The sequence below is a fragment of the Pieris napi genome, chromosome 6, assembly GCF_905475465.1.
Source record: "Pieris napi chromosome 6, ilPieNapi1.2, whole genome shotgun sequence".
In the NCBI taxonomy this organism is placed as follows: domain Eukaryota; kingdom Metazoa; phylum Arthropoda; class Insecta; order Lepidoptera; family Pieridae; genus Pieris; species Pieris napi.
Window position 1 is genome coordinate 913799 of NC_062239.1, and position 23924 is coordinate 937722.

The 23924-nt window shown below is 37.4% G+C and overlaps 1 protein-coding gene across 1 annotated transcript in view; it reads right to left on the reverse strand.

Moving 5' to 3' along the window:
* Nucleotides 1-469: 469 nt before the first annotated feature.
* LOC125050400 (RNA-binding protein MEX3B) overlaps nucleotides 470-23924 on the reverse strand; it is a 37845-nt gene continuing 14390 nt past the window's right edge. The window contains exons 2-3 of the mRNA XM_047650242.1: nucleotides 2327-2794; nucleotides 470-2245 (exon numbers count right to left, since the gene is read on the reverse strand). Coding sequence (XP_047506198.1) covers nucleotides 1914-2245; nucleotides 2327-2794 — 800 coding nt within the window. The 3' untranslated portion in view covers nucleotides 470-1913. The remainder of the gene's footprint in view (nucleotides 2246-2326; nucleotides 2795-23924) is intronic.

Genomic DNA, 23924 nt, shown 5'->3' on the forward strand with positions numbered 1-23924 from the left:
GCCCGTGTTAAATTAACGCTGAGAAGTAGCTTTGCTTTGTACTATGAAGAGTATAAGTTCCTCTCTCTCACTCTTTGATAACTACGCAGTTTATGCATACTAGGCAATAACAGATAGGAGTTCTTTATAACTTAATAAGTAGATTGGCAGTAATTATAATTGCAACTAGATTCCGCATCCTCGTAGTACTTAAGAGCAGATTCCGTAGCACCGTCGATGTGAGGTTTTGTCACCCACACTAATGAATAAAAATGAGAGACTTGAGAAATTCAGGCTGTGATTTATATTCATTAGTGGAAGTACTTTAATATCACAGCCTATCTCTAATGTAGCTCTAATGCAGTTATCTAGTATGTCTATCTTATAATCAACTGTAGAAGGCCTTTTTCGTCACTAGTTTTGAATGTTTATGCCATAAAATGACTGTTGTTATTATAATTAGGTGAGTAGGAAAAAATAAAAGATAAAATTCGAAATTTATAGTTTATATTAGATTTATAATAAGATATGTAGTCTACAAAATTTCACAAATTTTCACAACGTTATTTTGAACCTAAAGCGTCTACCCATTTTAATATGAAAATAAAATTATCGAAATAACTGGTTCTACGTACGACGGGGGCTGATTTTACGTAACCTTTATTTTTTAAAATATAATCTAATAGGCAGTTTTTAATCCTCGCGTATCTTTACATGAGTAAGTCAAAAACTAATAACGGTAAAAAAATAAAAAAATATTAATCCATAAAACCAGCCCCCCGTTAAACGAAATAACAATATCGTCCCATACAAATACAATCATATTTATTATCGTTATATTTAACTAGAGTTATACAGAATAATGATTCCTATGAAATATAATTATGCATTTATTAAATTTATTCAATATAATAATAATAATTAATAATACTTAATAAGTATCAATAGGTAATGGTTAGTCAATGTCGTGCTACAAACTACTATATTTTATAATAATAATAATAATGAATGAGTCGTATTATTTCTTTATTATTTATTACTTTAAATTTATTAGTCGATATTAACCACTAAACGAGCACACGGCAGCCTCGGTCCGCGCTACGCTTGCGCGGGCGCTTCATCACAAAAAAACATCGTCAACACATAAAATAATAATCAATAATAATAATCGTACAGATAAAAATCATTCATAAAAACATTACAATAAAAATCTAAACATTAAAACACACTTAAAACAAACATTATATTAATATTATCATAATTATAGTGTGTACGTATGTATAATATCATTTAAGCGAATAATCGTATAGTCAAAATAATGAGCATGGGTCGCGGGGGAGCGTAGCGGGCGACGCGGGGCCCGAGCGGGCCAAGCGCACCCCGAGCGGGTCGGCGCCTGCCCCGGGCGGCCATTACACTACCTTACTAGCTACCGACACAACAACACGCCCTGCAATCATTACCTATCAACAACACATTGGCTAAGGCCGCTCCGCGCGGCGCGCTCCCCACGCCGCCCGTCCCTCGCTTTCATAATTATTATATTACGATATCTTAATATTTTACGCTACTACGTTAGGTAAGCTTTATAAATTTTCGATTTCTCATTTATGCTATCAATAATAATAATAATTATACAACTTTTTTTAAATTTTATGCTTTTTTTCGAAATTCTATCGTAACGTACCTCGACTCTCTGCGGCGACGAGCGCGGCGGACGCTCGACGCCATAATAAAAAACGTTCATAATAAGAAAATATATCGTGAGTAACTCTGCCGACTTACGATAGGTTCGGCGCGGCGGACGGGCCGTGCCGGCGAGGCGCCGACTTTTGGCACCAGGATTTCGATTACGCGATTTTTTTTATTATTTTCGTAACGATTTAAGTAAAAAAATCGAGCCCCTCGAGGGGAACGCGGCTAGCCGCAAATATTTATGAGAGTATGCGAATGGCTTGATGCGCAGGCGCAGCGCAGGCTGGGCAGGGCGCAGCCGACGCCGCGAGTCGTTGCGCGCACTCCAGGCAGAACAGGTTATGGCCGCACGGCACCAGCGCTGCCGCCACACCGCGCTCGCCGCACACGGCACACGCACGAGCTGGAGACGCCGCAGGAGACGGCCTCGGAGGGCCCCAGGCCCACACGCTGCCTGCGCTCGGTGACTCGAACGATGGCGATTCGCCCAGACCCTCATCGCGTTCCGTCGATGACCAAATGCCTAGAAGGTCGCCCAATCGGCCCGAGGAGCCACCTGAAGAGCACGACCCTGCGGAGGAAAATGCGGCTTCTTGTTCGGGACGAAGTAACGAGGCCAGTCCAGCGCGGTACAACTGGGCCAGTGGCTCACCTTCCCCGCCTGGAACGCCAGTGCCGGTTGCGGCTCCTCCAGCGGCACCAGTGCGTAGAGCAATATGTGCTTCAATCTCTTTGCGGGCTGCCTCGACGCTCTCTGGCAGTCCAGTCACTTCGAAGACAGGCTCGCGCTCTCGCGAGGGTGTCACTATGTAAGTGTGTGTTGTGTGCTGAATGCGCTTGATAGTAGCGCCCTTGGGTCCTACGACGAGCCCCACGACGCGGTAGGGCACGCGCACCTGAGCGGTGACGTGTCCAGGGGCACCAGCGGGTGGCGGGGGTGCTGCGCCGCACTTGCGCGAGGCGCGGATCTGGGAAAAGTGCTCGGCGGCGGAGAGGATCTCACGTTTAGCGCGTGCCACATCTTCCTTGCGGCCTGTCACCACAAACACAGGCTCCTCGCCGCGCACCGGTGTCTTTATGTAGGTGTTAGTCTTCGCCCGAAGAGCTTTGATTTTGCATCCTGGAACAAGAAGAGTAGTCTTTAGTTTCGTTATTTTTTTTAGTAAGATAGCGAGTAAACGAAGCTACAAATTGGGAATCGATTTGACTCGGACTTTTTAAGACAGAAATTGAACCACTGTTCAAGAAAATTCGTTATTGTGTGCACTAGTTTTATGGATCGTCATTAAAACTATATTTCATAGAGCATTTTATTATACAGTAAATACTAAAACTCCTTAAAGAGAAGTTAAGTTTATTGAATTTCTATGAGAAGATTCAGTTTGGTTTATAAGAACTCCTTTTAGACATCTGGTAGCGAAAAAGGGCGACGTCCGCTCCAGTTACAGGCTCCTCGAGGTCTGTAAACCGTCGGCAGTCTACGACCCACCCCCGTGCCCTGCCCGATACCGGCATGCGGTTACTGGAGTACGCTGTGTTCACGTCACTCGGCGCCGACTCGCCAGCGTTAACCAACGTGGATGTATTTTTAATCTCATTGATTTTTGTATCAACGCAAAACAGTTAACATATGCTAAGGAATCGTAGTCGGTGTTTGTGAGAAATATTTAGATATACGAGATAAAGAGAAGCTTGCATCCCTTATCAACACATCAGTTATAATACATCTATCCCGCTCGCGACCCCAATGCGGCAAAAACAACGTGGCTGGAAACTCGGATTCGGGGGCAGCCGCAATCAATATAAATTGTTTTGTTAAGATAAGTTAAAAGTTCCTACGTATACATTCATATATAGCAATTTTGGATACATATGATGTACGAGATGTGATAATCATTTGCATAAATCACAAAGTTTACATGTAAAATATGTTCAGCAATAACTCGTTTTAATAAAAATACGCGGCCCTAGTTACAAATGGGGATCCAGGGGCATTGACACAGCCTTAATATAAATCTTACGGTTTCCATGTATGTGCAGCTTTATTACATGTTTCGTAATAACAATACCTACTTATTCATGTGTATTATTTTTCCTGCCTCGTCTAAAATCGTTAAAGGCAAAACCTTATACAAGATTATATATACGTAGATGGTATGTGACTTTTGAACTCTGCATAATTAGAGATAACAAGAGTCGTATACTGAAACGAGAGGAGATTTAAGCCGCACTATACAGTTAGTTGGCGGCGGGCCAGTGATATTGTGCCGACAAATTAACGAAACTAAATTTAGTAGAGGCTGTATTCAGTGTAGCCTTGTGCGTTGAGAGCGCCATTATTCGAGCTGGCCCCTCTTTTATAACGAAAGATATGAGATAGATGGTTTATTTGATGATTTTCATTTTCCTGGAGTTTCTATTCCTAAGATAATAAACGAAGTCTCCACAACCACTCAATATTCTTTTTTACTAATAAATATGTTTGTTTAATCTAAATGGATGTAAAACGTTTAAGTTACACATTATTTAGTTATTTTAATTAATGTAAAGTATTAAATTAAATTTCGTAGCTCATATTTACTTATGTCTTCCAGATAACTTTAATCAATACAGAATCAACTTAAAGTTTCATTTACGATTGTACGATAAACGCCAAATGTTTTTGAAACAAAAATTCTGAACCGAGGCCGAGCATTAAAAATACAAAGTTTCCTCGTTTTATTATTCAAACGGTCGAGATTAATATGAGCCTATGACCTTTTCAATTTGAATATGTTCTGAATACTCCACATGACAAACCAACCACATCACAAACAAGATTACATAAAGTTTAGTAAATAGCAGTTGATTGTTTCGGTTTTATCTGCTTAGTGAGTAAAAATAATTTCATTTGACGTATTTTTACCACAGTCGGAGGGAAAATATGAATTCTGTCGAGTATCTTCACTCACCTACATTTGCTACGCTCGTAGAACGTAGCGGGCAGTGCACTCTACGCCGTAGCAACCAGGTCACGCCAGCCGCTACGTAACGGTATTTAAGACAGCCTACGTGCTACGGTATGCAGTTAAATACTTATAAAATCTATTTCTAATGCAATTTAAGCTTTTATAATACAGTTATATTAAAGAAATGTCATGTTCTTTACTTTATTTCGTACTTCTACTTCCTGTTCATGACGTAATCAGGCCTGAGTTTAATGCTGCTGAGCATGAACTTTCACATTCACCACTTTGTATGAATATTTTTTTCATATTCGTTAACATTTTCATTTCAGTTAGCTTTCGATATTTTTACGGCAATTATCATTAAGTTAAGTGCTTGTTAGCTAGAATTAATTAACCACATTTTGTTTACTTGCGGTAATGATTCTGTCTTCATAACTTCGTAGAGTAAACTTTTGTATATCCAATTAAATAAATACATGTTTCGAGTGAAAAATGTAGTTAAATAATATATAAGCAAACACGCCGTAGCACGGCCTAAAGCGAAATTCAATATTAGCGAGATCCCTGAATCGAGACTCGTCCTGAATAATAAAAAACAAAGCTATACGCTTCCTCTCTTTTACACAGGCATTCTGTTTCACTCGACATCCGTAGGTATTCGTTTGAAGTTCTAAAAGCGCATTTTCAAATCAATGGGAAATTAATTAATACTTGCCAACCAACACACAAAATGATTTTAATAAAATACTGAATGTACTAGGCGTACAAGGGGGCGCGAAGGTCGATATCAGGGAAACTTTTGTTCCATCACATCTAGTCACAATAACCTTTTCAATATTTCGGAGTGCAAAAATATTTATACTTATTTGTCCCGGGCCATAAAATAAAATGATCACAGATCACGACACGTCGCAGACTGATTCATTGAACTTTTAAAATTATTGCTTTATAATCTCTTAAAACCTACGCAAAACTTGTTATAATAGACAAATTTAATAAACGGAAATCGCAAGTCGTCGCCATGACAACAATGTTCCGGGGTGGGTAACTTTACTCCCCTTGTATTTTCCCGCGTACAGCTGTTCAACTTAGATATGGCCTGTTATGAAGATGTATTAATTCTTATTGAATCAGAACCAAGGCGTATGGCATAGACCAAATTCTATATTATTGAATGGTGGTTTTATAGAAAATAAATGTGAGGAAAAAATTAATGTTTCGCAATGTTTATGATACTTGAACTAACCCTTCAGTCGTAACAGTCTGGCCGGCAGCCAAAATGACGCTCTTGATGGAACACTATGACTTTTGGAAATTTTAAGAAAAATACCAAAGGCGATAGCGATACTTAAACGAACTTTAAACAAGTTAAGGCTTACATTGCATTAATAAAAATATTAAGAGAATGAAGGATTTGCTAAACAAATGTTGGAGGTTCTTAGCTATAGAAGTGTTGATTAATTAAAAATTTACGTGAGCCGAAGTTGACCTAATTTTTTTCCCTAAATCATTGTATTTTACGTGAAAACGTAGAGCATACGAAATGTCGCATGCGGTGTTTCCCGGCTTGCGAGGGGTTGCGGGGTTGGGAGGGGGTGCGGGGTGCGGCGCCGCGGGGGCGACTGGCAGCGGTCGATACCGGTCAACGACCTGCGCCCGGTGCATTGCCAACCCCCGCCACGAGTTTAACCCACATTCTACGATACCACGTTGCCACGCTAATTACGCACATGTACTATTAATACTGTAATATTATGGAAAGACGTAAAAACCAAGAAGAGAATACTTTTAGCTTTAGGGCTTTCAGATAATTTGTGTAACTATAAATTATCGCAACCAAATCTATTTATCTATCTATGTAGTTTTAGGTCATGAATCCATGCAACTTTTCACAAAAATAAAATTAACTAATAAACGTAGTCAATAATAATCTCCAAACCAAAGCAGGATATTCAGTATACATTATGATAAAGCAGTTTTGACATATAACAATAAATTTAATCGAGCTAACCAATTGAGTGATAAAACCGCAAATCATCATTATTTTACAAAAGACCCCAGAAATTAAGATTCCGCGAAATTTTTGCTAAGCACTTTTCCGCGGCCATTGCACTCCGCTTACATAATACTAGGGGTTCAGAGGTGAACGGGAGGTTTACGCACGCCATTGTACAGGGCAAAATCTGCCTTACTACACTTAATATTGATGTTAATCTTGTACAAACAACAGGATCTGTTCGTTGCGATGTGATTAATAGTGTTTAAAGGCAGTCGGGGTTGATTGTACTGAAATAGGTTAGAGGAAGCGTTCATTGCTCTGAATTGTTCAATACAATAACTTTATTAAAATCAAATCCTAAATTTTACATAGAGAATTTTCACATCGACTAATAATTTTTTATCAATATCAAACAAATATCAAGATGCTTTTTACATTTATCAAGAAGGCGATCAATATGGAATTTCGGGAACTCGTCTAAAACTAATTAAATGAAATGCAACCTTGTGCGTACGGCATAAAGTACAAAATTAAATAGAGCACTGACAGAGAAATACAAGTTGATTTATATTAGATCTTATGACAAATAAATAGATTTCACTTTTGCATGTGCATATGGAACGTGGCTTTTGAGGTGAAGCAAAGACGTGAAACAACTAAATCTTGTTTCTCTTTTACACTAAGATCGACATTTTCCTCGGGAAATATAGCGAGAGGATTTGATACTTAAGATAGCGTATACTTAGCGTTTTTGGCATAGAAATCCGATATTTACCTGAAAAGATAAATCGTCTTATTAATATTACATAAAAACGAGAGTTAAATTCTTAAGAAATAAATAAACTAATGTGTTTAATAAATTCGAAGTCTTGAAAGCCAGACCAATCGCCCAATTTAAATCAATAATAATATTTTTTGATAATTATCAATTTAAAATAAATCCGGTCGCACAAGGCTGAAGCTTTCGGGTTTCCATTTTAAAATGTTAAATGATTTCATTGACATCTTAGTTTTGTTCTGTTTTATTTTGCTTTTAAATTGTACTTGACCTCTAACATATTTAACGCTAATTATTTAAACCTGTTTATAATCGATTAGAATAAATGTCATAATTGTCACACATTAATACAGATAAATTATTGTAACATTTTTATATATCAATTATTATCAATAGATTTAACAAAGTTATTAATATTTCAATTTAATAATATGTAGAGCAGTGTTGGCATAGTGGATTTAGTCTACTCTCATCCCTGAGGTCGTAGTTTCGATTCCCGGCTGAGCACCAATGGACTTCCTTTTTATGTGTGCATTAAACATTCGGTGAATCTATGAAAGAAAACATCGTGAGGAAACCGGCTTGCCTTAGACCCAAAAAGTCGACGTCTAGTGTCAAGCATAGGAGGTTGATCACCTTTTTGGTTATCATATTGAAAAATTATCACGAAACAGAATCTGAGGCCAGATATAAAGATATTGTAACGCCACTGATTTTTTTTTGTGTATCTGTTGCCTAATACATATTTTTTTTATAGGCAAGTGAACAGCAAAAGCCTGACACACGCCCTCGATTCTTGGATCAAAAGCTTGGTCCCCGCGATGTTATCATCCGAAATATATTAAACACTGTATTTTTATATACCAAATAAATACTGTGTGTTTTACAAGAGATTTACGATAGATATAAGAAAACATACTCAATAACTCTCGAAACATAAAGGCACCGTGGGACCGAGTGACTAACTGATGAAAAACTTGATGCATTTTAACCCTATGAATCATCCCACTTTAATTATTTTCTACTATAAACTCTCGATAGACATATACAGAGGCTGAATGTTTTAACTTTTAAAAAAGGCATTATACAAAATTCTTTGATTAACAGGCAAGTATTAGAGAATCTTTAGAATAAATATATCTACGGAAGGGGTTTTTATAGTTAACATGATATTTATAAGAGAAATTTTTTTATAATTTTATTTTTATTTTATAATTTTTAATACTACTATGCTGCTCAAGAAACTTGTCAATACTGTATTTGATTGTTATGTTTAGGTTTTAATAAACGATTTATGTATTATAGCTAAAAATATTAGAGAAATATATTATGTATTTTATTATTTTTTCTTTGATTATTGTTATTTTGTGTGTTTTGGTTAGTAATAGTCTATATCTATTATACATATAACTTCAGTTACCAAGTGAACTTCAATAACAACGTAAAACTATTAATTAAAATATCGGAAATAATTAAAATCCTGTTACATATGAAGCTTTTAATTACTTTCAAAGTACATTAATATTTGTATCGAATTGCGATAGGCGTGGGAAGTATTGTTTTTCGGCAAAATTTTGTTTCAGTTATAGGGGCATATTTCCACGTTTTAAAAATTATTTGTCTTATGCCATATGATAAGGATCACTTGTAGGAACCGACAAAACTAGTTAGATGATGTGTATTTGAGTCACGTACTAGAATGACCTAAAATATATGAACCGGATTCGTTATTAGACAAATTATATGTAGGTAAGTTTTTATACCTTAATAACAATGATAATGCCAGCATATTCCTCTAGTACTTGCGTCTCGTAAACTTTAAATGTTAAAAATCCAATAAAACAAAAAAGTATTTATATTAGTCTTTGGTTTACAAATAATTTAAGTGATGTTTATATGGCAACATTCGAGTCTTCTAATCATAATATGTGCCAATGGACTTTGTATCCGGCTAATAAATAAATTAAAAAAAAAAAACTAATCATAATATCAGTTATTTATCTGTCATTCTATCATTAATAATGATGAAAATAATTGCCGAAAAGCAATCGATAATATAATAAATTGGGATTTTTGTTTTAATAATAAGTTTTAGCGAGTACTGGCTCAACTCATACGGTTGGTTAATCATAAAAGCGAATCCAAAATTAAAAGTCAGTTGCGCTATTATATGGCGATAATAAATACAGTAAACGTCACTTGATATTTGGAAGGTCCTCAGCTGTTTCTAGGTTAAGTCGGCGACGGATTAGGAAATTATTCATAGAAGCTAAATTAGCCTGGGGCCCAGCCACCCAGCTTGCGGCCTTGTTAACTTAAAGTCATCCATACTTAATACGCTAAATGAGAAAGTATTTGGTAGACGTGTATAGGGGAATTTGCAATATTGTAAACTGTCCGGTATTAATGTAGAATATTATCAGCCATTAGGAAAAAATTACAACAATGTTTATATATTGTGTAAATTCTTGGTAGGTTTTTGTATGCGAAAAAAGATTTATCAGCCCTGAGTGATAATAACTATTTATAGAAACAAACCAAAATCTAAGATGAGTGCCGAAGATGGTTCAATGTACGCCATGACCGCGGTACAGGTGCGAAATGTAATCGAACATTTTATTAGCCTCATTAGTTGCACGTGAAAATGCACTGTAAATACATTGCATAACAGCCAAAATGCTGTAAACTATTTATATAAACACGTGGTCGGTGTGACGTAGGTTGGGGTAGTGTATGATCATTTTTCATTGAGCAAGTATCTTAACGTTTTATTTGCTAATTTAGCTGCAATCAAGTATAAATTGTAACATTAAACATTTATTGTAATTTGTTATAATGGGACATCAAGAAACCAGTATTACGTAGATACAGGTACCTAACATTTGCCACAAATAAATCAACATTTAAATTTGTTGTCTTTGATAAACACGTTAATTACAAGGTCGAAACGAACTGCCGAAAGTCACCGACATTTTGATGACATAGACACGCAAAAAATGTTTTACAATTTATTTTAAACCGAATTTTATATAAATTAATACATTTTAACCACTTTTATTATAGTAATAATTTTGGTTTTACTAAACACAATAAAGAAAGGTAAATAGTGTAGCTTAAACAAACGCTAGCTCACAAAATATACTTTTTAAATAACTTTTAACAGTAGTAATTTGTTACACTTACGAGAATATAATGTCGAAACCGTGTATACCCCTGATTGAAGACATGTTTATATGACTACTTTTAAAATTGTAGGATTAAAACAATCGTTAATTATTTTTACGAGGTGTATGGGTGAACGCACCATCGTGGCCCGATTGGCGCAGTGCCAAGTCTCACAGTAAACGCTACTAATCAGCCCAGCGCCTGCTCGTTGTTACTCCTGATAGCTCATAAATGCCTGGTACTTGTAAAACAATTGCACGGTAAAGTTACGTTTGTTTTCATAATAAATTCCTAGTCACGCGACACCCGAAAATGTGCCTTGATTCAGCGGCGTTTTAACGTTTAATAACAAAATAAATTGTGCAATATTTTACTACTTCCGAGATCCCAGTACTGATAACGCTTATCGGGTGATCAACCCAGAGGAGCACCGTTTTAGTGACATAGACCTTACATAATTTTTTTGGGTGATAACGAGTTATCAATGAATTTTGAATTTTTTTGATATCCACGAGTAATTTTTTTTCTAAACGGCCTTAAACTTTTTCAATCTTATTCTACATCTTAATGGACCTCGTCTACAACCCATCGGCTAACCTAGAGTTTAGACTCGTTTCCGCAGATAGTACGTGAGGTCAAATGAGTTTCGTCATATTATTTGCTCGTCATGGCTCTATTTCGCGGCGTTGACACAGGAAATTGAGTACAATGCCAGCTTTTGGCAAATAAAGACTCGATATTACGAAGTGTACCTTAAAATTGGAAAATATTGAAACAACCTGGCTTTAATTATTAATTTATTTTTCATTTTAAAATCTGTCAAAACATAAAACAACTCATTGATTTTCGTATTAAATACGCTTACAGTTTGCAAATTTCCGTCAAATACTAGGATAACATCAATAGTAGGTATTATAATAGTAATGGCGAGATTGTCTCGGCCTTGAGATTCGACAATGACCCTGAAGTGGTACGTTATGCTTAGTTCAAGTTTGCTATAAAGCGTGAACCAACGTATTTTTCTTGTAGTTATGTTATATTATATGAAGTACCTACCTACCTACTATATCTGTATATAAAAGCATTATCCTCTTATGTTTGACATTTCTCATCTAAACGAAATCATAAGGAAAATACCAATATTTTATATCTTTAATCGTATAAATTGGTGATTACAAAAGTATTGTATTGTGCCTTTTAATGTGAAATAATTATTTCGGAGTCGAGAAATGAGTTAATGTTATGCATACATTTATAAGAATTACTGTAATATTTAAGTGGCAAAGTATGCAAAAACGTTTGCACGTGAAATTACTTTAATTACCCTTGGTACTATGAATTTTAGAACGGTTTTATTGATTGTTCAAATCTCCAATTTGAGTGGGATTAACTCATAGTTGAAAGCTTTCAAATTCACAAACGCAGTTCGATATTTGAATATTATCTCTGTATACACTTTTAATTGCTTGAGTGTTTTAGTACTTTGAAACCACCTGGTTTTTACATTATATTTGAAAATGGAATTAAGAACTCACAAGAAGCGTACGTTTAATCATATTTTAGTATGAGATCCAACGAAAGGTGACGCAGTGTTTGTTGTGTAAACTTGAGGACGGTACAGGTTCAGGGACCGACATTAATACCATTCGCCAAGGTAAAGTATATTGCATTTCACCAATAAATCATCGTATTGCAATTATTTGTAATTCGCATATGAAAAACAAGAACAATTTCCGTCCATTTAAGAACATAATATGTATCTGAAGGTGAACCATGTAAAGGAAATTCAAAAAATGATATAATTGCTTTAATATCTTGAGAAATTGCTTCACAACCCAATATATTACAATCACGAGTAGATAAAGCCGAAGTTATGTAAAGCATACAATTGGCTTTGATCAAGTTCCAGTTTCTAAGCATAATGAAAAAGGCCTAGAATATCTTTTATAAACAAGCTATTCATACAGGTAATTCTATCCTTGGGGACAAAATCCATTCGTACGGAACCAATGCCGAGCTTTTTTGTTAAACCCTGAATAACCTATAGTCTAAGGCTAGCCTGGGGATACGGCTTCAATCAGCTATAATGCGTCTGCAGATGATAAAAAATAATAAGGTCGAGATTTCGAATCAGAATTCTTAAAGTATAAAACGATATCAATTATTTAGTTATGAATTGATTTGTATTCCATTTTTAAGACTGTATTTGTACATCCAGGATTGAATTTACTGTTCCTGGACCTATCACAACGTTTTAATGTAAACAAAGAAATGTTCCATGGCTTCCCTGTGGAGACGGGAAGTAAGTAAGGGTAAGACTAAAAAGCACTTCCGAATTTTCGAAGAAAGAACCAAATCGTTTATCGCACTTGTGTGAATATGATTAAGTTATTGAAATCTCTCTTACAGAAACTAAACTAAGATAAAAAATGTCCAATATGCGTCAACAGGTAAAAGGCTTGTGTAAATGACACCGCTGGGAAAATAAAAGATTGTCTGTGTACTGAGATGGCGGTGAGGGCCGCACAGTAATTTGCAAATATTATTAAATGGGAACAAAAGGCGGCGCCCCCGCATCGAGACACGTGTGCCGTGTGACACACTACCGTACAACATGTAACATATTTTAAGTTTTGAACTCAATTAAGATCTGATATCATCATTGTAATTAGCAACGTCCACCACAAATTTTATCAAAAACTGTATCATTAAACTTATACAGTGTAAACTATATCGAATTTCGGACCGACCATTTTTTTCGTTATAGAGAATTTCCGTTATTGGTAGGGAAGAGAAAAAACACCAAATAACCAATTACAATAATTTATATATATAATAGATAGGTGACAATGGTGCGTTTAGTAACTGAAAACAAAATTTCCTACAGGCAATGTAATCTAAAAATGGCACGTGTTAATGCAATTAACAATAACAAAGGCGAGAAGGCTGTTTATTACCTCAGGTGTCTTTCTTACAAATTTCGGCACCAATAGGTTAGTTTTGTAAGCTGATAATAAAAACAATTACACTTAAGTATGTTGTTCAGGTCTAAATATGAATATATTTCGTCGTAATAGAGACTGGTTGTGCGTTATAAAGAGTGAATTAATGTATAGGTTTTGTGTTAAACCAAACACGTGTACCCAATGTTTACGTTATAGAGAGCTTTTTGAATATACATATAACGAATATTAAGAACATATATAATATAACGAATGGCGTTATAAAGAGTTTACACTGTATATAGTAAATTTTACGCGTAAACCTTTGTTCAAGGCTATATAGGCTATAATAATAATTAATTAGTAAAGCTCGACTAGTTACTACGTTTAACGAAGCCGACTATATTAATAGAACTTAAAGCTCAATACAAAAATAGTATAAAAGTGAATTGTCGCCAGTAAAAACATACCCAATTATTTATTCTCCAGTCTACAATAGCTGTTGCACATCCTGTGCCATTGACCGCTGATCTTATATCTTGCACCTTTATTCCTTAGGAATGCATCGTGATAAATACCCGAAGTCGCTTATATTGATAAATTCGTATTAATTCATTTGTCTGACAGTTTTGTATATTTTAAATATTAACTGATGTCTAGATATTGGTAGTAAGGATAACGTAATTCATCGTTAGACTTAATGTCTTTAGTGTTAATGAATAAATAAATCAGTGGCGCTATAACCTTTTTAGATCTGGGCCTCAAATTTCTGAATCTGTTTCATAATCATTTGTCAATCAAAAATGCGCACATAGAAAGAAAGTCCATTGGTGTACAGCCGGGGATCGAACGCTGAAGCCACTAGGCCAACACTGCTCTATAGTGTATATTAATAACATAAATCAAATGGAAAGAAAGAAAAAACTATTTTTACAAATATGTATTTATTTTCCAACACGCACGTTAATCATGTTTTATGCATTGACATGTTATATTTGTATTAACATTAAAGGTCAATATCGGTAATATTTCAATTGCGAAGAACAAGCGAGTTAAAAATGCGATGTTCAGAAGTTATGTGAGGCACAAACCACACGCTGTGAATTAACATCTTGTAACTTGAGCTTAAAATCTTCATTATCAGCGTCATCTACAACACAAAGTCCCGGTTTGTGTGAAATGTCTTTTAAATTAAACTTGATATTTGAAGAGTGCGGCTGGATGCATTCTAATGGCTGCTTTGAACTTTGATTTTAAAATGTAATGCGGTGTTTTTCTGACAATAAATAGGAACATAGGCCACCACCTCACCAGGCAAATGTGTACGGCTACAGCTCATAATGGCATCATTCATAGCAGTTGAAATATTTTGAGTACTTCCTGAAGGAGTAAAATACATTACAAACCAAGCTTAGGTTAATGCCACAAAAAACCGTAAACTTGGATGTTGTTTACTAACATTCAGTTTCATGAGTCTCTAGAGAATTTGTTACATTATTGGAGCTTTGACTTTTGCCTCCAGTTCAGACGGTGATTTAATTTAAAAATTAAATAATAGGTTGTTTTATTGCCACTTTTTGCTGCCCAGTCATTATGACGGGTCGAAATTGCAGTATCGTTGCGGTTTGGACTGTTTAATTTGAATCGAACACTCAATTAATTTCGGTTATGATTTGACAGCCCGAAATTACACAAATAATTTGGATTAGCGATATAATTATTGATAGTATAAAAAGTGCGACAAGTAAAAAATATCGGTTGAGGAATTTCGTAGTGCAACCTGTCCATTACTGGCTGTTGTTGATTGTTTAATGACGGTCTAGTATAAAGTGGTCGATGTAAAAAGTCAGCTGAGTAGCAGCGATGACGAATGTGAGGGGTTGATGAACGCGAGCGGTCTATTTCGGAGCGACTAAATGTGGCGTCTCACCGAGTGACATTTACTCGAGTTAGGTGCATCCGACTACTACGAAATTGTTCATAGTACATACCACTAGCTTCATAACTATTTTTTTAATTTGACGAACTAAAACGGGAAGTTGCTCTCAGGGCCTATACGATAAAATAAGGTCAATTAAAAATTTGTATTTAAAAGCAACAAAAACTAGAATTTAACACATAAGTATCGATTTGAGCCGCGACGCGTAGCAAATTAGATTATACTGTGAAAAAAATTAGTCTGATCGTTATTATAAGTAAACGCACGAATTGAACATTATACATCTTTGTTCTCAGTAATATTTAAACGTTTTTCTAATAAACAAACTACCTTGAGGGCATATTAGAATCGCCTTATATAACGTTTTAATTTGTTGAAGTACTAAGAAATTTGTAGGTCAAAGGGACCCGGCCTTGGCGATCCAGGTTTTGAGTATTGGCTGAGAATGCACCATTAAGCAAAATTGATAGTGATCACGACGTGGACCGCACGATATCCGATTGCAAACATTTTAATTAGGGCTTCACTGCTACAGCCATAATGCGATACAGTTTCGCCAGACAAAGCTCACAAAAAACCTGCCAAGTTCGAAACAAATTACGAGCGACGCAGACTTGCTTGAGGTTCTATATTGTTATATTGTTGGAGAGTTTGTTCAAATTCTTTCTATGATATATGCCGTCATTGTACAGGAATTTTGCTTGCATAATCTAACATATCGTATAAAATAATAAAAAAGGTAACCTATGTATTTCGATTGTTCGAGGTTTTGTGTATTCGAGAAATATCACGAATACACGAAATACATCGATACAGGTCCAAGTGGGTGTTGTCTATTCGTATTATTGGGGCGATATCAATAGAAGTTCTTAGGAACTCTAAAAATAACCTCGAGAAAAAAGCTAAGTCTCTTTCAACGACTCAACCCACCGGCAATTAGTACCATTTTAACCTTTCGGAATCTCATTACTTATTCAATGATAATGTGTTTCGCGTTACGTCATAAAACATTATAGTTATTTTTTGTCATTTGAAGCCAGACTTTTTATAATATTTATGAATTAAAGTAATTAGAAATTTACAGTGTATATATATAGTGTTTAAAACAATTAAATATTAATAACAAACGGGTTCAGGGTTCAAACATAAGTTTATACATTGATACTATTTGCGAAATTAATTTTAACACTCGCTGTCAACTTGATTGATTGATTGGTAATAAATTAAAGTGAATACCCTTAATCAGCGGTTTGATCAAGTAATAAAAGGTCCTTGACCGAGAGAATGACCTACGCCTAGGAAATCGCAAACTAAATCTAGACTTGTCGCACGCAATACGTTTTATATTCGGTGTTAACTTGAGTTGTATGAAAAGACTGGTAATGCAAATGTTCGCAGATTAGCACACGCCACATGACATTAAGGACTGTCAGCATAAAAAACGCAAAAAACACCTCAGTCTGTGGACAAAAAATGAAAATGGACGTGATAAAAAGTGTATTCTAGAATGAAAGTAAATAAGCTTTCATTTTTATTTGTCCTCGTGTTGAGTTCAGGTTTTGTCACTTTTTCTTTCGTCTAGGATGTGGTGTAAGGTTTGACCTTCAGCGATCGGACGCGCGGCCGGCCAACGAACCGTTCGCAAATTAGTTTCCTTATCTAGTATATAAATGTTTTTGTATAATGAATAGCCGTCTAATCTGAGTCAAACTTTTGTCACAAGAATCTCATATAACAAGCTTATCGTAATACTTACAAGTATACGCTAGCATTTCTTTATCACGTAATACTATACTGTCATAAGCGTTTAGTTAGATCTGTATATTGTTCTATTAATTATAGTTAACAAAAATTGTTTCTTTATATTATGTTGCCTTAAAAATAACGTATCGTCCAGATAGTACTTAGGCACACAGCTAAGTGTCCCCACTTAAGTAAGGACTTATTGAAGAACTCTTGCGTGTCTCGAGGGCTAGTGTATGGTTGTTGGGAGGAAATGGCTTGTAATGAGATGGAACAGTGTTTGCCGCGTGGTTGTGGTACCCGTATGTCTTGAGGGGCGCCTCGCCAGCCGTGACGAGTACGTTTCCGCGCGGACACACTTGCATTAAAAATGATAAACAAACGAATAATACAAGATAAAATACACACAAGTATTTGAGACCGTGTAACCGTGTAAACCAAGCTTATAATTCCCATCCATTTGTTAAGTATTACGTTTAATTTTAGCATAACTAATCGTAAGATTAATTTCCTGTTTCAATACGCAAAAAAATATTTGAGGCCTAACCATAGCCAATTTTGTCGACAGACATTGTGAGTGGTCGTTGTGTGATGCGTCATTCGCGGCCGCTGTACGTCCGACTGTTAACTCGAGTGCTTGAATTATCGTGCGTTAACGGCACACACATGAATGTACACAACATACGCTACGCGATTCATTCAATTTGTTTACTCCGCCCGCGGCGGCCGAGGCGACGGCTCGGTCAAGGGCGATATCCATCGCTCGCTGACTACGCGCCCAAAATATCCCCAAGTCAATTCAAAACACAATGGTCTCGACGCATTCAGAAATTTCCGTCAGCTGTGTAGGAGACGATTTAAGTCCGGCACAATGGTGATTGTCCCTAACGAATGTGTAGTAAAATTTTAGCATATGTCTCGGGATTACAAGTCGGAACTTCCTCGATTCAATCATCCAATTCACACTGTTAATAAATAGATTACATTAATCTGGAACAATTAGTTCGCTTAAGTTGGCAACGAGCGCTATGAAGCCACATGCTGGCACCACGTGGTCCCCGAGACCTTCGGACCACCAACTCTTAGGTCATTTACTCCACTTACGTAACACCCGTGTAACACTGGATATAATCGGCGGAATTTTTATTGACTAATTATTCGCCATTTTTTATAAGCCGTGAAGTCAGCGGATATCGCTAAATATTCAACCAGTGTATCATTCGAGGCTAACAATAACGCACAAAAACGAACGTCGAAATTATCTCACGTCGATATCTAGTTTCGAATAATGAAGTGTTGCGGATCCGCGGCCCGTGTGTGATCGCGGGGCTAGCTCGGTCTGGCTACACTGTAGGAGGCTGCGAGTGCAACATTCCACAACGATGACTCGCCGGTCATCGGCCACCAGCCCACCACCGCTGTCATCTTTTCCCCTCTTGTGTATCGCGGAAAGAGGTGCTATTTTAAGTCGAATGGGTTTAGTTGTCGCTTGTCAATAAGTGAGCCGTTCATTCCAGGCAACGCGGAGTCAACGGCCAGACGGATTAAAAGGCCGATTAACGAGCGCAGTTTAATTTATAGCCGGAATAATAAACGGAAGGACCGGCGCGCCTCACAGCCTGTATATCATAACGTCAACCGAATACTTGATTCCCTGAGCTCCTTCAATAGATAACTTTTCACTTTTTAAGCCACGCTCAGAACCTGTTTCGCTCTATCGCAGACACCGGACTTGTTGTTTTGACGATCGGAATTATCGACGGGAGCGCGGAGACACTTTCGGTTTCGCAGTAACTATTATTATATATATGGAAGATTTGAAAACGGGTCGGCCCACTTGAGAACTGTAATTATGTTAACGACTTCACGCACGTGGTGACTGAAGCTGTCTTATCAGGGAATTACGTTTTTAAACAGATCACTATTGACAATTTAAGTAAATTGCTTCACTATTTAAATTAATTAAGTGATTGTACCGCGCATTTTATAAGAACGATAAAATTATCGAGACCGGAAAAGTTCGTATGATTCGGTGAGCGAGGCACCAGGGGAGCGTGACTGATAAGAAGGTTATACAACGGGCTGAAGGAGCCAAGGTCGGAGCAGATGTGGGAAGCACAAGCGCGTCGTTCATGGCTTATCTGAAGGAATGTTTGCCGAGCACAAATAAGAACCGCGTCGGAATGAGTGTGGCCGCGGGTCCGAGCGAGGTATAGGTAGGTGTTAACGTACTCAGTGCGGCTTCGTGAGAACCACGTTACTAGGTATTAGAAGCATGTTGTGAGATAACAACACACGTGGCAATCGAAGCGTAATGAATACGACGTCACATTTCGATAGCACATGTAACAAATATGTAGTTAGTATTACGCGAGCTTCAAATCGCCTAAATGAGATGTACTCAAAAAATAAAAGTTCACGCGCGCTCGGCAGGAGGGCGAGAGGACGCAACGAACACATTCCGAAAGCGATATTATTTATTTTTAATTATGCCAATGAACGCTAAAGACGTTAACCTTCGCTCCGTGTCTACATAAATATTGCGCCGCTTCCTGCTATATCGATCGTCGTTATTTGCGAGTGATACAAATGAGCGAGTGACGACGCTGACGCAGCTAAAACCACTCGCGACGGGAACCCGGTCACAGGCAGTGGGTCAGTGGACCCGCTGGATCGTAAGCACCCTGCCCTGAAGGCCATGCGTAATTAAAACAACATCACCCGCGTGGGAACGCATAAATGCCAAATAGTCGGACCGGTCGGACCGGCGAATTTAATTGTTCTTGATTGATATTGGCGTGAATAGCGTCCGAAACCTTTTGTCACTAACATGAATAACGAAAGCTGCGGGGGCAGCGTCAACAAAAAAGACGAATGTACACAGACGATCGCGATGCGTCAGCGCAATGCACTCCTGTCGGTCTGCGGCGCATTTGCTGGTGTATATCTGTCCCTGTCGCTCTGGAGGGCGACAACGCGTTCCCGTTTCCTATCCCATTTCATCGGATCCGAGTTTTGAGGAAGTGCGTATTGCTATGAACGAGTTTCGTACAAGCTGGGCTGCGACATCTAATCGCAGTTTTTGTCGTACGCGGTCGACGAATGCAGCGCGTGTGGTCACGACATTTCCCCCATAACAATGAGTGATAGTGCAGCCGTCTCTTTCACGTTGGACCTTGTCGTGCTGTTGCACCGGCCAGGTTCAATATCCCAGACCTTGGGCCAATCGAGAGTACCTACCAACGCGCAGTTGAAACTAGTTGTACGTACCACCTGCGATAATTTATCAAGTATTTTTAGCGAGTATATTGATCCAATGGAAACAATTGATGTGGTAGTAGGGATTGGTTTATTCCATCGGCTTCCTTGTCGGCTTGTTCGGGTCACGTTTTGACATATACGACGGGGCATAAAAAATTTCGAGTGTTTTATGATTTGACTACCAGGAAAACTAATGAAGCGTCGGTGGTCAGCGGCGCCGCGAGCTCAGCCCACTTCAAATATATGAGCGACCAATTAGATGTCGGGCGCATTGCGAAAATATAAATATTAGTAGACCCGACAAAGGTTTTTAATCACCGATCTCGGAACGTTTTGTTCCTTTTGCGGTCCAAAATTACAGGCTGCGAGTTCGATCACCTCGCAAGGCGCGCTTAGGGCAACTATGCTGTTGTGTATCGTGTGAAAAATTACCAGAGATTTTGCTCTTATTTCGCAATAAGTGGAATTCGATTTGTATAATTTCTACATCCGTTCGAATACGCAGAGGGATCGAGGCACGCACTAGGCCTAATACTGTTTTTAAGCATATTTAAATTGAAGCTAACACAAGGATAGGGACAGACGTAGTATCACTAAGACTAGTTATAAACAATACAAGACAATTGATTTTAGTTATATGTTAAATAAATAAAGATAAAAAGGCACTAATGCGAAATCTCATTTACAGAGCCTATGAAGCTATGAAAACGAAAGCGTTGTGCGATCGTGAGCGCATCTGCGCCAAGGTTACGTAGTAGGGGCGGCGACCGGCGAGACGGGTGTGACGTCACAGGCGCCGGAAACGATGTCCGCCTCATAGAACTTACGGTTACATTTTGAGTTTAGAAGAAAGTGCTTCGCGTAGGTCAGTTGCACAAAACACCTTGACTTAAACACCACGCCTACTCAAGAAAATTCATATCGCAGTCAAAGCAAGTAATGACAGCGGCTATTCACAAATTAAACGTTTATTTAATAAATTACCTGTACCGAATACAGACTTCGAAATGTCATAAGTATATTTACCTGAAAATAAAGAAAAAAGAAACGTTAATAAATAAAATTCAACCTATAAAACCATTCAAGTTACATTTTAATGGCAACGCAATAACGTTATTGCTGTTTAATCTCTATTCGACCTTTATAACAAACATATTTTAACAAATACGCAAAAAATGTTTACAACCAACTCAAATGGCATCTCATTGTTGAACAAACATCGCATTTTCTTATAAATTGACGTATTGATTATTCTTAGAGATCGTTCACTCTCTTTGTAAAATTCATATAAAACGGATTTCGAGCCCTCTGGTGTCCATAGGTAGGTATCATTTAACAACCTTTTGCCCGTTTTGCCCCTGTTCTATATATAAAAAAAAAAATGTGTGTGTACTTATGTACACGAGTTAGAAGTTATACTTCTTAGGTGTAACAAGATTTTATTCTGTTTGTTGAAAAAAACGTCACTTACAATAGAAAAAAAGGTTATGTTAAGTTTTTGTACTTAAAGTAATTGAGATTTTTTATTTTAGTATGTTGACTATGCTATCTTCAGGGTGTCGGTTTTTTGTGACGGTGTGCGTACGCATCGTAAAAATTTACTCTCATCATTTTACCCTAACGCGCCAAAAGATGTAGGTATATCTTTAAAAATATATGTTTTCAGTTCTTATATAGTATATTTTTAGTTTTGATAGCGATTACAGTGATGCTAGGGCGAAGGGCTGAAGATGAAATCAGCTTAGCAAATTTAAAGAAAGTCTTATGTTTCATACTGAATCTTAAATCTCCTCCGGTGACGAGCAGAGAACGGAAAACGTGTACTTAAAGGTATTTCATGCAAAATGCTGTGAATATGATAAATGTTTTGAACAAGTCGTTTATACCCGTCGCAGCAGTTAGCGTTTCCGATAGGCGTGTGACGCAGCCCCGCGCGTGGCGAATACAAAGTGACTCACGATATGAGCCCGGGTCAACATTAAATTGTAGGCCTATTGCTGGAACATTCTATTCACATTTCTCGTGGCTATTTCTGTTCTTTTTATTATGTCCGAAAGGTTGAAGACGGCGTAATCTTTCATAAAAGTTAATGTTTTAATCCTCTGTGATCATGATGTGTTAATAAATGAATGATAAGGTTTATACGCAAGAATAAATTAAGAACTTGAATTACAAATGAAATCCAATTATAGTAAATTTATATCGATTCTTAACAAATTGGTGATAAGCTCGTAGCAATATAACACGTATCGCAAAGTTGACAACCTCCAAACGAGTTTCAAGATAAACGAAGAAAACACATCATGAGCCTCATTTGGGTAGATATGCTAGTCTTATTGCAATGCCATAGAGCCCATTCTTCTCGAATTATTGATTTATGTTGGAATTATCGGAATTATCAAGCAAAAAGTGGAAAGCAAGGGCGCGTCCAATCCAAGAGTTCGCGATCGGCGCGTTTTCGACAGACGATATAATCACGCGAACTGATTAAATCCTTTAAGTGATAAAAAGTAATGAACGAATTCACGCCCGTTGTCATTACCGCAGAGTATAACTCGACGTGTGCAGCAGTAAAATTAAAAACGCGTAAAGGCAACGTTGGCCGCCAACTTCAATTAGATTTCGCGAAAGGTGAACAATAAGAAATAAAATCTGATCTTTTACGATCGTTCTGTCAGCCGTCGGTCAGCCGAGATGATCGTAAACTCGGGAATGCAACGGGTTCGATGATGCTAAAAAACCAAGAGTTAAACATCGAAGAATTACTGAAATGATTTTGGGGTAGTGTATCGAAAGTAGGTCACATTCAACGGACGAGCTTCGACTGATTTCGCCGGAGACGACACGACATCCATAATATATAAAACAAAAGCTCGCCGACACCCGATTAAACTTTTAAGCAGTAGTTTTGTGAAATACGTAGCGACATAGAATTTATTTTAGGCCGATCGCTGATCCGATTCAGTGCAAATTTTGATTTGGAAACAACGGAGGCAATCGTCGCACAAGAATACCCGCGGAATGCAAAACGGAATCTCGCTCGGTCTTTGTTGCGGATTCCCAGACGTCGGCGACGGAGAGGTAAAAAGCGGTCACATGCACCGCCTTATAAATTATGAACTTCGGCGGTTATTAGTCGACTAAATGACAGGGGCGCGGGGTTGTAGTGCCCATAGTGACGCCGCTTTACCGTTACGAAACCTAGCGCGTCTTGTAAAAGGTAAAAACGAGCGAAGGGCGTTAGGGTCGAATATCCAGTTGCGCGACTCCTTTCTTGCCCTTTCTTGATTTAAATTCGAGGTCGTTAGGGCCCCAACAGGAGCGAATAAAGGGATCGCGTTCGTTGTAGCTACAAAGCGACTAAAGCAAATCGAATCACAATAAGGCCTAAAGAGAAAAGCTGTTTCAACGGTCGATTTTGAAGAATAATCATTGTGAGAACAAACATAAAATTCGTTATATTGTTATCGACTGA